This window comes from Erinaceus europaeus, chromosome 12 (assembly GCF_950295315.1).
Source record: "Erinaceus europaeus chromosome 12, mEriEur2.1, whole genome shotgun sequence".
Lineage (NCBI taxonomy): Eukaryota > Metazoa > Chordata > Mammalia > Eulipotyphla > Erinaceidae > Erinaceus > Erinaceus europaeus.
In genome coordinates this window covers 3,065,684-3,081,258 of record NC_080173.1, presented here as the reverse complement: position 1 = coordinate 3,081,258, position 15,575 = coordinate 3,065,684, and the positions used below count along the sequence as shown (strand labels likewise).

Below are 15,575 nucleotides of genomic sequence, written 5' to 3'. Positions count from 1 at the left end.
TAAATAAAGATGATAAAAAATTTTAAAATAGAATCAAACAGCAGACATTTTAATATTTGGGCCAGGTGTCCTTGGTTCTCCCCCCCCCCCCCCCCTGTAGAGGGAAAGCTTCATGAGTGGTGATATAGACCTGCAGGGTCTCTGTTTCTGGCCCTCTCAATCTCCTCTGCCCTCTCAATTTCTCTTTCTCTTGATAAAATAGCAAAGAAATAAAAGTTTAAGAAGCACATTTTAAGATTATATTATAGTGGTCTCATTGTTGTACACAGGCTGTATGATCGTGAAGTGCAAACTGCCCAGATCCAAAGAGACAGGCCACTCTAGCGCCTCCTTCTGGACTGGGAAGGATTTGGTTGAGCCCTGCTAATCCCAGACATTGTTCTGGAGGGCCTAAACCACACAGAGTGCTGGAAGGAAGAGGGTTTCTGCTTCAGTTTAAAGACTATCTCTATGCCTTTTCAACTAAGGAGTTTGACTCTACCAGGCCATTCCATAGGGAACTTCTTTGCATTTTAGGAAATAGCTTCTAGCTACATTATAAAATAGTAAAGAGTCTAGATTATTGTCACCATCAAACTTCATAGAAGTAGACAAAGACTACTAAATTCCAGGATTCTATTGAAAACTACAGCCCTGTTTCCTTTATTAATATGTACCTTTGAGGGCTTAGAGAGACAGCTTCCCTGGCCTTGTATGGACCGCGGTTTCAGCCCCAGAATCACTTTGTGTTTTCTCTGTGTCCCAGGAGAAGTTCCGGAGCTTATTGCTCCGTCCTTTCTCTGGGTCTCTGTATGTCGAAATAAAGAACTGGCAGGGCTCAGACTCTGCCTCCCATCATTATAGTTACCATTGATGAATAGTGGGAAACAGATGTGTGTTCAAGGGAATCTTAAGATACCAGTAGCTATATTCAGGAAGAAAAGAATAGTAAGCCAGAGCTGAATGATCAGGCTTCCCGAGGGTGTGGGATACTTGACAGTCTGTTGTTGTGGTTGTCGTCCCCCTCTCCCTCCTCACCCCCCACCTCTTCTTTCTCTTCTTATATATATATATATATATGTTTCTTTCTCTCTTTCTTTCTTTCTTTCTTTCCTCCAGCATCATTGCTGGGGCTTGGTGTCTGCATTACGAATCCACTGCTCCTAGAGGCTATTTTTTACCTTTTGTTGCCCTTGTTGTTTATTGTTGTTGTTGTTATTGTTCTTGTTGTTGGATAGGACAGAGAGAAATGGTTAGAGGAGGGGAAGACAGAGGGGGAGAGAATGATAGACACCTGCAGGCCTACTTGTGAAGTGACTCCCCTGCCTCCTCCTCCTTCCTCCTCCCTCTCTTTCCTCCCTCTCCCCTTTCTCACTCTCCCCCTCCCCGACATCTCCCCCTCTCCCTCTCCTGTATCAGAGTTCTGTTAAGCTCTGGATTAGTTGTCTTTGAACCTGGTTCTGTTTGGAATCTCAGGCAGAGATGCCTTAAGTTTAAAATGAGGTAGAAAAGTACATGAATAGTTTTTTTTAAAGATGTATTTCACACCAAATTATTGTGCTTTTTAGTAAAATTTTGAAGTATTCCCATTAACATTTAGGTGAAACCAAATAGCTACCTGTTATCACTGGTCACTTTTAAGTCTCTCAGAAGTATTAACCAAGTATCTTACTATGTGTGAGGTCCTGAATTCAAGCCCTATGCACCACACGGTAGCAGGGTGGCACTGAGGGAAAGTTCCATGAATGATAGAGTAGTACATGGTACCCCTCCCCACCTCCATCTTATCTGAAAAAAATAAGGACCAGGGAGATTGTCAAGTGGTATTGCATAGGACTCAAAGTTAGAGAACCCAGGTTCAGTGTCCAGTACCACCATGGATGGCCAGAACTGAGTTTTGAATAAACTCAAGAAAACAAAAACAGAGAGGAAAGAAGGAGAGAAAGGGAGGTAGGGAAGGAGATTGGAAAAGTTGCAGGTCAAGAAAAGTAGTACTGAACATATGCAGGTTCTGGGTGCTGCATTTAAAAAGGGGGTGGTGCCAAAGGCCAGCACACCCAGTAGGCCTTACACCAGGCCCTGGGCCTTCTTAAGAGCGCCGTCACACTGTGGGGAACTCTGGCTGGCTGTGTTGTGTGTGCTGTTGTGTCTGTACCTCTCTGTGTCTCTCTAACAAAGTAAGGATGAGAAAGCATAGTGGTAGTGGAATTGCGTGTTTTAACGCTAGTGCTGAAGAAAAAAGAGTATTGATGCATTTTGCCAGAAGACGTGAAATACACACACACACACACACACACACACACACACAATATTCAATATATTGGTAGGTAGAAGCATTTGGTTTAATCACATACTTTGAAAAACCAAGAAAAGTGACCCCCTGAGAAAGTGACTGCCATACCAGGATGTGGGTTTTAAGTACAGAAACGTAACCATGTGGAAAATAGAATGGAAATTCTGAATTAAATTAATGAATAAACAGGTTAATTTTTTCTCCCAGCTGAACTGGACCAAAGCTGTGGCAAGGGAGCTTTCTGCAGTCCACTGTGGGTCCTGCCAGATGCCCAGTGTGCTGAACCCAGTGTCTGTCTGCCAAGCCTTGCTCATGACCTCTCCCTCTTTGTCACCAGAAGAGGCTCTGATGAACAAGTTGATTTATTTATTTTTAAAGCCATGGTATTAAAAATTAAGTTATTGTGGAAATAGGATAGAGATTGCAGAAACAGACTTAAACACATATGAGAGTCCAAGTGTTGCACTGTCTGTCAGAGAAGGAAAGAGTGCACATTTGAGGAAAATATTATATAGATCTCTGTCAGCCATAACATTCACATAGGCAATAAAAGTAAACACTTGCACAGGCAAGATACCTCATCTGAAAGGGCACCTGCATTGACATATAAGCGACACAGGTTCGAGCCCCTGGTATTCCACCTAGGAGTGAATTTTGTGGTTTCTCTTCCTCTTTCTATCCTGTCACTTTCTATGTATCTGAAAAAAAAACAAAAAACAGCCCACAGCAATTCTTCTTCTAGTGTTTGCCCTTCTTCTATAGCCAGTCAACAGCGTCAGGCTGAAAGCTGTCAGGAGCTGCTTGTTGCTGGCTTTGAAAGTGACTGGGATCCATGTGGATTCAGTCGGCTAGGAAGGATCGTCAGTTTCCCCAATGAATGGGGACTCACGGGATGCACCACGAGAAGGTCGATCCAATGCATCCCACCCACAGCAATGATGCCCCATCAGTGACAAAAAGAAAAAGAAACAAACTTAGAGTCAATAAGGAAAGATGGATTAATTTATGTTTTTTGTTGTGATACTTTCTTTTTAAACAGATATAAAACCCAGATGCCATAGAGGAAAAAATATGGATATATATATATTTAAAATTCTGAGTGGAACAATAATAATATAATCAAACTCAAAAGACAAATGGCAAACTGAGGAAAAATATTTGCACCACAAATGGAAAATTACCTTTATTGACAAAGACCTTTTATAACTGAAAAGGATTAATAGTCCAGTACAGACAAGACAAAGGATTTGAACAGGCATTTGGCAGAAAAATAAATATGAAAGGCCAGTAGACATAAGAAATGGTTACTTCTGTCATAATTATAGATGTAACTCTAAACAGTGGGATAGTGTGTCTAGCCCAGCTGGGCTAATTTGAAGTTTGGTAATAATCTGAGTGAGTATGTTGGGAAGCAGGATGGCTTTATAGTTCCTAGCAGTGTGAAACGGTCCATTCTGAAGAGCAGCTTGGCACTAGCAGCGTTTCGTTGCTTTTTATTTTGATGCTGGGAATCAAGCCCAGGGTCTCATATCTGAAACTTGTAATTTACTGCTGATCTACCTCTGTTGCCTGTTCTGTCAGTAGTTTCAGTGGAAGATACTTTTGGACTCAACCACTGGAGGCAACAGAACAGCATAAAGCGTTGATTGTAAAAACTATAGGCACCTTGTGGAGAAACTGGAGTTGAAACTCAGTCCAGACTTATGGTTCACCTTATAGCTGAAAGGTGAACAGAGAGATGGACAGAATCACCTGCCATCCTCATGTGATGCCAGGAAGAGTGGCAGCTGGGGATAGCTCAGCGCCACCTATTGGAGCTTTCTCTCTTGGGTCTCCCAACTCCAGCAGAAGAAACGTTTCTACACAGCCAAATAAAATTGACCTTATATGCATCCTTATCTTTGATGTTGCCTTTTCCCATAAGGAGTGGTGTGTCAACAGGGAGAAGTGCAGAATTTCTCTGCAGTAGCTAACATTACAGATGTCCTGACGTCCTCTGTGAAGCCCTTGTACTTGGTGACGAGAATGTACCTGGTCTCCTCTGTCAACACCAAGAACACATGCTGAGCACCCGGCCTCGCTGTGTACTTCACATTGTCTCCCTGCACAGTGCGCTGTTAGGCTCATTGTCTCCCGACGCAACGCGCGCACGCGCGTGTGTGTGTGTGTGTGTGTGTGCGCGCGCGCGTGCATGCATGTGTGTGTGCGTGTGCATGCATGTGTGTGCGCGCGTGTGCATGCATGTGTGTGCGCGCGTGTGCGTGTGCATGCATGTGTGTGCGCGCGCGCGTGTGTGCGCCTGCGCGGTGAGTCCACAGAAGTTGCTGTGCAATGCCCCGTGGTCCTGGTGGGTCACGCCCTGTTTAGTCTTGTGCGCTGAGCAGGCAGGCGATCTCGCGTACTGTGCCTGCAGAGCTGGCCTCGCTCCCTGGGCAGTGGGAAATTCTCCATATAGAGGCCGCAAGACTCCTGAAAATCCATTTCTCCTCCCCTAATCGATTCTGAGCGACTATAATAGTCTTCGAAGGAGAATGTTTACCTTCCTGGTTGTACGTAGAAAATAGATTTGAGCTTTTAGCTTGGAAAAACAGAATTATAGTGCTGTAGTTACAGAGATATAAAGCTTTCTTAAAATTGCAGGTAGTGTACCCCAGGAAGGGGCACAATAAATAAGGTATTGGATTATCTTCTTTTTTTTTTTTAAGATCTTATTTGTTCATTAATAAGAAAAATAGGAGGAGAGAGAGAAAGAACCAGACATCACTCTGGTACGTGTGCTGCTGGGGATTTGAACTCAGGACCTGCTGCTTGAGAGTCCAATGCTTTATCCACTGCACCACCTCCCAGACCAATAAGGTATTAGATTCTTAAGCATGAAGCCTTAGTTAAGTCCTTGGAATCATGTGTACCAGAGTGATACTTGATTTTCTCTCATTAATGAGTAAACCTTTTTAAAAGGAGAATATAATGAGTAAACCTTTTTAAAAGGGAGAATATCGGGAGTCCGGTGGTACCGCAGTGGGTTAAGCGCAGGGGGTGCAAAGCACAAGGACCGGCATAAGGATCCCGTTTCAAGCCCCCCGGCTCCCCACCTGCAGGGGAGTCGCTTCACAGGTGAAGCAGGTCTGCAGGTGTCTGTCTTTCTCTCCCCCTCTCTGTCTTCCCCTCTTCTCTCCATTTCTCTCTGTCCTATCCAACAATAATAACAAGGGCAACAAACGGGAATGAATAAATATTAAAAAATAAAGAAAAGAAAAGGAAAACTATTTAAAAAAATAAAAGGGAGAATATCTAAGTTGATAAAGAGCGAGGTGTGTGTGTGTGTGTGTGTGTGTGTGTGTGTATTCTTTTTTGTGGGAAGATGAAGATGAATAGAACAGTCATCTCTCACACATATAGTTTTCTTCTCACATACTTTGAACATATCCTCCTATTTATCAAAAGATTTCTTTATTCTTTCCACATAGTTGTTTTGGCAAAATTGGGTAGGGTATCATAATTCTTGTATTTAAAAAAGTCTGTTATAGGGGTTTCTTGATCCCTATGCTTTGGTTAATGTTCCTGCTTTTGGAAAATAGCACCTTCCATGCCAGTTTAGTTTGATAACCTTACCGCAGTCCATCACTTATTCTACCCATCTCCTTTCTGTTACTGTCATGATGTCTTTTTTTTCCCCTGAAATCTGCATGTGACTTGTGCCCAGTGCCTAATGATTGAGTCCCCGTCAGTGTGGCCCTTCCTAGTTCTTCCCTTTTACCGAAATCAAGCACCAGCCCTGGACTCTAGAAGGGCTGTGTTTCCTGGTATAGAAAGACCTTCTGGTATAAGTCGCCACTGATTAAAGTATGCATATATAATATCTTATAAAAGTGAAGGGAAGGCTTCAAGTATAAAGAGGTACATTTCTTATGGAAAGACATGGAAATAATAGCATTCTGTTTTTGCCTTTTTCAATTAAATTCTTTATATCATAGAGTTGTACTTCTATTTTTGAGAGTTGAGTTTGTCTAGATTGTGTGATAATAATTAACCATTCTTTGTTTTTTTTTTTTTTAAATATTTATTTTATTTATTTATTCCCTTTTGTTGCCCTTGTTGTTTTATTGTTGCAGTTATTATTGTTGTCGTTGTTGGATAGGACAGAGAGAAATGGAGAGAGGAGGGGAAGACAGAGGGGGAGAGAAAGACAGACACCTGCAGACCTGCTTCACTGCCTGTGAAGCGACTCCCTGCAGGTGGGGAGCCGGGGTTCGAACCGGGATCCTCATGCCGGTCCTTGTGCTTTGCGCCACCTGCGCTTAACCCACTGCGCTACCGCCCGACTCCCACCATTCTTTGTTTTTGGTCTTTGTAATTTTCAGTGCTGTGTTTTTGCTTTTTTTTTTTTTTTTTTGGTCTTTCATGTTTAATTTTCAAAGTTCAGTGTAACTTTATCCACAATATTATTCTCAGGCTACACAGGATGACATCAATTGAAAGAGAAGAAAAGGAGAAGGTTAAAAAAAAAGAAAAAAAACAAGAAGAGGAAGAAACAATGCAGCAAGCCACATGGGTAAAATACACATTTCCGGTCAAGCATCAGGTAACCTCCCTGCCGTCCTTTAAACAACTACAGCTGTTTCAGAGACTTCTCTGGTTACTTAGGAATTCTGCTCTGCATTTAATCTTCTTTTGATTATTGGGCTGTCAAAGTCATGACATTTTTCTATGATTTTCTTTCTTTTTTAATAAATACCTTTTTATTAATGAATAGAGCCAGAGAGAAATTGAGGTGAACGGGGAGCTAGAGAGAGACCCTGCAGCTCTGCTCCGCCAGCCGTGAAGCTCTCCCCCTTGCAAGTGGGATTTTCTGTGCAAAAATGTGTCATGGCTTTTCCAAAAACCCAGCAGTTACAGTGGTGTAAATGTTACATTGTGTGTTTTAGTAATTTGTAGGTGGATTATTAGATCAAACTTTTAAGAATTATGAGTGTGTAAAATTATGTCAAAATTTTTGAGTCACTCATGATTTTTTTTTTTTTTAAACTTCTGTTTTAAAGATTTTATTTATTTATTAATGAGAAAGATAGGAGAGAGAGAAAGAACCAGACATCACTCTGGTACATGTGATGCCGGACATTGAACTCAGGACCTCACGCTTGAGCGTCCAGTGCCTTAGCCACTGTGCCACCTCCGGACCACATCTCTTTCATGATTTTTAAATTTTTATTACTATTTTTTCTGTTGCCACCAGGGTTATCATTGCGGCTCCATGCTAGCGCTAAAAATCCACCACTCTTGGCTGCCATCTTTGCTCTCTTCGTGCCTGTCGTCATTTCTTCTTTTTTCCTTTTTTTTTTTTAATAGAATAGAGAGAAATTGAGAGATGAGGGAGAAAGGGATGCCTGCAAACCTGCCTCACCGCTCATGGAGCATTCGAGCAGGGGTCAAGTGTAAGTCCCTGCACTCAGTCAGTCACACCACCTCTTGACCCTTCTGTAGATTTTTTATTTCAGGTCAAAATAAAGTCCCTGTGTAAAAGTCGCTGTTGTTTTTACTTGGTAAAAAATGTGTGAACTCACATGTGCTCTATAAATATTCTCTTCTTCTCTAACTGAAAATATTTTTGTTTATACCAGGTTTGGAAACAAAAAGGAGAAGAATATAGAGTAACAGGATATGGTGGTTGGAGCTGGATTAGTAAAACTCATGTTTCTAGGTTTGTCCCTAAACTGCCAGGCAACACAAATGTGAATTACAGAAAGTCTTTAGAAGAAAGTAAGTAATTAAATTTCTTATACAGTCATTTTCTAATATACTATTTTTTAAATGTAATACACAGCAACCATGTTTTGGATTAAATTTTGTTCTGAAGATTTTTTAATTTATTTGTTTTTTAATTTTTTATGTTCATTTATTGGATAGAGACAGAAGTTGAGAGGGTAAGGGACAGATAGAGAGGAGAGAGAAAGAGAGACACCTGCAGCCCTGTCAATACTTGCAAAGCTTTCCTCCTGCAGGTGGGGACCAGGGGCTCGAACCTGGGTCCTTGTGCATTGTTACATGCGCTCAACCAGGTGCGCCACTACCACCTGGCCCCTGTTTTGAAAATTTTAATCGAGCACCCAAAATTACTAATGTAGTTTATTAATCATAGACTAAATATTCTTTTAAAATATTGATTTTTTTTTAACATTTTATTTTAATGAAACAGACCAGATTACTGCTCAGCTCTGGCTTTTTTGTGACAAGAACATATGGTGCAATGTCTCTATGCTCTTTCTCTTACTAAGAATTAAGTACAACATGCTCCAAGTACTTGGGGAGAAGAGTAAAGGAGGTCTGGGGACCAAGAATTGTGTCATTCTTGCAGTTGCCACTATTTTCATGCAGTTTTTATCTGAGTATTTAAAGAAAATCCGATAAATTGTATCATTATGAAAAGTAGTTCAGTGTATTTGAGATGGGCATTTCCCCACAGCTATGAAGCCGTTATCACATTTAGCAAAGCAGCAGTGTTAAACGTGATTCTCAGTTTATATCCACTTATCTCAGATAGCTTCTTAGTGATAGCAGGAAATCTTAATACAGCAGTGTTGCATTTATAATCCCCCTCCCCTCCCCTCTCCTCCCCTTCCCTTTACCTCCCTCCTTCCCTTCCTTCCTTTCTTCCTTCCCTCCCTCCCTCCCCCTCCCTCCTTCTCTCTTTCTCTCTTTCTCCCTTTCTTTCTTTCTTTCTTTCTTTCTTTCTTTCTTTCTTTCTTTCTTTCTTTCTTTCTTTCTTTCTTTCCTACTGCTCAGCTCTGGCTTATGGTGGTGATGGACTTCAGAGCCTCAGGCATGAGAGTCTGTAAAATAACCACTACGCTATCTACCCAGCCCCTTCAATCTCTTTTATTCTATGAAACAGAATTAAGTACTTATTTATTCCCATTTGTTGCTCTTGTTGTTTTATTGTTGTAGTTATTGTTGTTATTGATGTCATCATTATTGGATAGGACAGAGAGAAATGGAGAGAATAGGGGGAGAGAAAGACAGACACCTGCAGACCTGCTTCGCCGCTTATGAAGCGACTCCCCTGCAGGTGGGGAGCCGGGGGCTTGAACCGAGATCCTTACCCCTGTCCAAAGGCCATGTGCGCTTAACCCGCTGCGCTCCTGGAATTAAGTACTTTTAACCTGGAGTTCAAGAATCAGCTTCAAAGCTATCTAAGAATTCATTCAAATTAACTACAAAAGTTGTTTACATATTCTTCCTGGCTAGGGCATCATTTCCATTGTCTAATTGCAGTATGATCCTGCTATACAAAATATGTTAGAAGCCACTGATAAGAGACTTTCTAGAGTGAGTATACAGGTTGAAATAGTTCATTATATGTAGGTGTCTAAAATATCTTCAAAGCAGTGACTTCCTGATTTTTTTTTATTTATTATGAGTGGATAAAAATAGCCAAAAACACAGTCTTTTGGTGGTGGGAATGGTGTTTATGTACACCCCTACCAATTTGCAGTCATATAAATCACTATTTAATTAATACGAGGGGGAAAATTGATTGAATATCTCATAACAAAATAGCCAGAAATCTAGATGGAAGGAGATAGAGAGGGAGAAAGACAGAGACACCTGCAGCCCTGCTTCACCACTTGCGAAGCCTTCCCCCTGTGGTGCACACCTTTTGCTAAAACCTGGGCCCATTTATGTTATGACATGTGCTTTCCACCACCTGCACCTCTACCGGCCCCATTATTTCCTCCTTTATTAGATTAGCTGATAAAAGATTGTACATATTTTGTCCAGTAGAAGTTGTTGAAAATATTTGGTAACCTCAAGGAACTATGTCAAAATTAGTTGCTAATACCTAAGATAACTAAAATTATAATATACTGTTTTGTTTTTTTCAGCCAAAAATAGTATGGATGAAAATATGGATGAATCAGATAAAAGAAAAAGTCCTCAAAGTCCAAAAAAAATAAAAATTGAGCCTGATTCAGAGAAATCCGAAGTAAAAGATTCAGGCACTACAAAACAAACAGACCAAAGTGAAACGGACATTTCAAAGGTTACTGAGCCGGACCAAGGTAAGAGGAAAGGAGGAAGAGCAGGGTCCAGGTCCAGCCAGCCTGTGGGTGTTGAGAAATGACTGGGTTTAGTTGATGCAGCAGAAGTGGTGCTACATTACCTTCATCTAAACAATTCTTATACACTAAGACTCAAAGTGTTCAACTCGTTTTTCTGTAGCTTATTTATGATTTGAAATTGATCATCCTTTACCATAATCCAGTTTTAGAACATTGTTCAAACTCTGAAAAGGAACCTCACCTATTGGTTGGTAGTCAGTTCCCAACCCTACCTAATTCCCACCCTCAGGTCACCAGTTGACTGTCGGTTTCTATGAAGTCCCTATTTTTAACATTCTCTGTAAATGGAATTACACATATCTGGTACTTAATGCCTTTTATCCATTTGTCTCAGAGATAGGTTTTTAGTGGTGGCAGTAAATCTTGTTTGATAGAGACAATCAGAAATCAGGAAGGAATTGAGACAGACACACCTGTGACATTGCTTCACCACTCGTGAATCTTTCCCCTCCAGGTGGGGACCAGGAGCTCAGACCCGGGTCCCTGTGCGCAGTGTAAGATGTGTTTTCAACCAGGTGCACCACTTCCTGGCCCTTCACGTATATATCTTCAAGGGTCATCCATTTCCTTGAAGATAGATATCCTTGAAGATATCTATCTTCAAGGGTCATACATTTGTAGTGTGTATCATCCTTCAAAAAAAAAAATCTCAATTTTTATTCCTACAAGCAAGAGTTTTACACTGAGAAAAAGAGAAGCCAGAGCACCACTTTGCAAATGTAGCTCCAGGTCTCAAGCTGGCAGCCTCAGACAGTAAATCCCAGTGGTTTCGCTGGCCTGTATCTTCCCTCCCCCCATAGAGGAGAATGAAGGAGTTTTTTGTTGGAAGTCAGGCGTGTAGGGCGAGCCAGAACACCACTCCAGTACTTGTGCACCAAAGGTTGAACTGGACATTTCTGACATTTAGGTCTGTGCTCTACCAGGTGATCTGTTACCCTGGAAGCATCTTCGTATCTCTCACTTCTCAGTAACGATCCATTGTCTAGATAAGCCACATTTTCCTTATCTATTTTCAATTCATAGACATTTGGTTGTTTTTACTTCTTGACTATTATGGTAAATCTTCACATGTGTGTCCTTATGTGAGTATACTAAACATAGCACTTGGTAAATATGAATACAACTGCTGAGTCATGAGATAAATTCTTTATTCACCCTTTTGAGAAACTACATTGTACTTTTAAAACTAGATAAATGAGATAATAAAGCATAGACCTTAAGATATATTTTTAGTTTTAATGTACTTTATACAAAATTTTACATTAAGGCACTAGGGTATGCAATAGATGTCATATACTAATATTTCATTGTGGCAATCCATTATCTTTTTTTTTATATTTATTTATTTACTTTTGTTGCCCTTTTTTACTATTGTAATTATTATTATTGTTGTTACCGATGTCATTGTTGTTGGATAGGACAGAGAGGAATAGAGGAGGGGAAGACAGGGAGAGATAGACACCTGCAGACCTGCTTCACCTCCTGTGAAGCGACCCCCTTCAGTTGAGGAGCTGGGGGTTTGAACTGGCATCCTTACGCCATTCCTTGCACTTCGTGCCACCTGTGCTTAACCCGCTGTGCTACCGCCCACTGCCAGCAATCCATTATCCTAAATATGTTTAAATATTTAGAGCGTGTGTGTGTGTATGTATTTAAGTTTCTTTCTTTCTTTTTTTTTATTGTTGTTACTATTGTTTTTGAGAGAAACCAAGTCACTGCTCCATTGTTTATGATGTTCTTTTGTTTTTTCTTTCCTTGGGGTTTTTTGCTTTTTGCCTTCTAGGGCCACTACTCCTCATGGACTTTTTTTCTTCTGTTGAAACTTCGGAGAGAGAGAAAGAGAGAGAGAGAGAGAGAGAGAGAGCTACCACAGCCCTGCTCCTCTGTTGATGGAGCTTCCCCGATGCTGTGTGTGATGCTCCGGTGTAGGCCCAGGGATCTGTGAGCCCTAGAAGAGGAGCAGTGCCTGCTCTGCTGGGTCAGCTATCTGCCAGCCCCTCTCCCCCCCCCTTCTTCCTCTTCGTCTTCTTCTCCTTCTCCTTCTTACTGTGGTGCCAGAGATTAAACCCAGGGCTTTATGCATTTAAGGTAGGCACAACCAGCATGTGACTCTGTTTGGTGTTCATTTATCTATCTTTTGTAAAGTTCCGTTTTAGACATTGGCCCATTTTATTGAAACCTGGGATCTTAGAGCCTCAAGCATGAAAGTTGCTCTCCTAACCATTACATTTTCTCTCCAGGCTTCCCAAGCCATCTTTTTAATTAAAATTTTTTTTCCAGATAGACAAATGAGAACGAAAGACACTATAGTACACACTCCCCCATTTTTGGAGCTTCTCTGGGTGCTGTGGGTCCTTGTGTGGTGGTGGGGCTTGAACAGTAAGGTGCATGGTTTACCAGTTACCTCAACATTGAGATATAAAGATATTTCTTCTTTTTTACTCTTTTTTTTTTAATATTTATTTTACTTATTCCCTTTTGTTGCCCTTGTTTTATTGTTGTAGTTATTACTGTTGTTGTCGTTGTTGGATAGGACAGAGAGAAATGGAGAGAGGAGGGGAAGACAGAGAGGAGGAGAGAAAGATAGACACCTGCAGACCTGCTTCACCGCCTGTGAAGCGACTCCCCTGCAGGTGGGGAGCCGGGGTTCGAACCGGGATCCTTATGCCGGTCCTTGTGCTTTGCGCCACCTGTGCTTAACCCACTGTGCTACAGCCCGACTCCCAAGATATTTCTTCTTAAACCACTAAGTGCAAATAAGAAAAAGTGATAGTATAAATATGTATTCTACACTGCAAATTAAATATTGCACTTACTAATGTTTTTGTTTTACAGATGTGAAAGATGTTTTAGAATCTAACAACGATAAAGCCTTTAAGGAAGAACCGATGGAAATTGACGATGATGTGAAACCAGAGTCACCAGTAAACTGTCAGGAAACACCTCAAATAGATGTGATCAATGTCAGTGAGGGGTTTCATCTAAGGACTAGCTATAAAAAGAAAATTAAAACATCAAAACTAGATGGATTTCTTGAAAGGAGAATTAAACAATTTACATTGGAAGAAAAACAACGCCTTGAGAAAATGAAGTTGGAGGGTGGAATTAAGGGCACAGTAAAGACTTCTACAAATTCTTTGAAATGTCTTTCTGAATCTCCAGACATAACAAAAGTCAAGGAAAACTGTCAGAGTGACTTACTGAGACGAGACCCAGGTTCTGATGCAAGCCAAGATAATTCTGAAGATTTGATTCAGAGATGTTCACCAAGTGATTCCTCTGTTCTTGCTGCCAGTGAGCCTGATCAGACAGCAACCAAACTTGACTGTAAAGATCAAGTAGTAGAAGATGTCATCATTCAGAGCCCAGAGGCAGACTCCAAGAAACAAAAATCCATAGGAAAAGACAGAGATGAGAGTCTCTCTGAACCTCCCAGTAAAGGCCAAGATGTGAGTGAGATTAAGACGAAAGGAAGTGATTTTCCAGTTGATGACTCTAAACTAGCCAGTAATGATGAAATTGGTATCTTGGTCTATAAGAACAAAAAGCTGCCCATACTGGAGGACAGTGGCACTGTTGCTTCTCCTTCCCATAGCCCTTTAATTCCTTCAGAACCTAAAAATGCCAGCGAAAGAGTTATCTCATCTCTGTCAAAAGCAGTAGATTTTGAAGGAAAACTAGAATGTGATTCTGAATATAATAGCACTTTGGAAGACAGCAGTGAAGAAGATATGAGTGTCCAGAATACCAGTGAGAGTATTTCTGAACAGCACACAACTCAACAGCCCAGCCTTAAAAGCTTGGGAACATTGAAACGTGAGTTTGTTTGTGCTAATAAGTCCACTGGAAACTGTGATGGAAGGCCGAAGGGCAGAATCACTGAAGCAAATGGTAAGAGATCAAGTCAAGAACAGAAACTAGATGTGAGACCAGTTAATAAATGTATTGATCAAATAAAATTAAAGAATATCAGTGACAAGAAGAACAGTGAAAATCAAGAGCCTGAAAGAAAAGGCCAGAAAACAAGTTCCTTTCAGTTAAATGGAAAAGATAAAGTCCATTTGAAAGGAGACTGCTTGAAAGAAGTTTCTGAAAGTAAAGTAATAAGTGATGACGTTGAACCAGAGGTTAACAATATAAACAACGTAACGCCCAAAAATGAAGTTGAATGTTTGAGTGTTCAAGAATCTGCTGTAAGGCCATTCATGAATGGTGATGTCATCATGGAAGATTTTAATGGAAAAAACTCAGAAACAACTTGTTTGCTAAGACCTTCAGATGTTAGTGACTGCCAGGACAGCCTTGAATCCCAGCCACCCCCTAGGGAGCCTGAGAGCACACGGACCAGCACGGCTCCACCTTGTGAAAGCAGTACAGAGAATCAGGTAGAAGATATGGAAATTGAAACCTCAGAAGTTCATGATGTAACTCCTTCACCTGTTCCTTCTGAAGAGGAATCTAACCTCAGTAGTGAATTCATTAGTGAAAACGGTCCACTCAGTAATAAAGATGAAAATACGAATGGAGAATCGAAGAGGAAAACAGTCATCACAGAAGTTACCACCTTGACATCCACAGTGGCTACAGAATCGAAAACTGTAATCAAAGTAGCAAAAGGTGATAAGCAAACGGTGGTTTCTTCCACAGAAAACTGTGCCAAGTCCACTGTTACAACCACCACAACAACGGTGACGAAACTTTCCACCCCTTCCACAGACAACAGTGTGGGTATCATCTCTGTGAAGGAGCAGAGTAAAACTGTGGTCACCACAACGGTAACAGATTCGCTGACCACCTCAGGGGGCACTCTGGTGACGTCTATGACTGTGAGCAAAGAGTACTCAACAAGAGACAAAGTCAAACTCATGAAATTTTCAAGACCCAAAAAGACGCGTTCAGGTACAGCTCTGCCATCCTATAGAAAGTTTATCACTAAGAGCAGCAAGAAGAGCATATTTGTTTTGCCCAATGATGACTTAAAAAAGTTGGCTAGAAAAGGAGGAATTCGAGAAGTCCCTTACTTTAACTATAATGCAAAGCCTGCCTTGGATATATGGCCATATCCTTCTCCTAGACCAACCTTTGGTATCACTTGGAGGTATGTACTTTTAAATGTATTCAGGGATGGGAAACGGTTTTAAAATAATTTTCTGATATTTTTTTCTTCTTCTTCTCAAAAACAAAGA

General features: G+C 40.9%; 1 protein-coding gene across 16 annotated transcripts in view; it reads left to right on the top strand.

The window, feature by feature from the left end:
* Positions 1-15,575, top strand: part of BPTF (bromodomain PHD finger transcription factor) — a 133,151-nt gene that overhangs the window by 64,751 nt on the left and 52,825 nt on the right. For all 16 annotated transcript variants that reach the window (XM_060202606.1, XM_060202604.1, XM_060202605.1 and 13 more), the window contains 4 exons: positions 6,725-6,854; positions 7,891-8,029; positions 10,153-10,329; positions 13,225-15,487. In XM_060202606.1, coding sequence (XP_060058589.1) covers positions 6,725-6,854; positions 7,891-8,029; positions 10,153-10,329; positions 13,225-15,487 — 2,709 coding nt within the window. The remainder of the gene's footprint in view (positions 1-6,724; positions 6,855-7,890; positions 8,030-10,152; positions 10,330-13,224; positions 15,488-15,575) is intronic.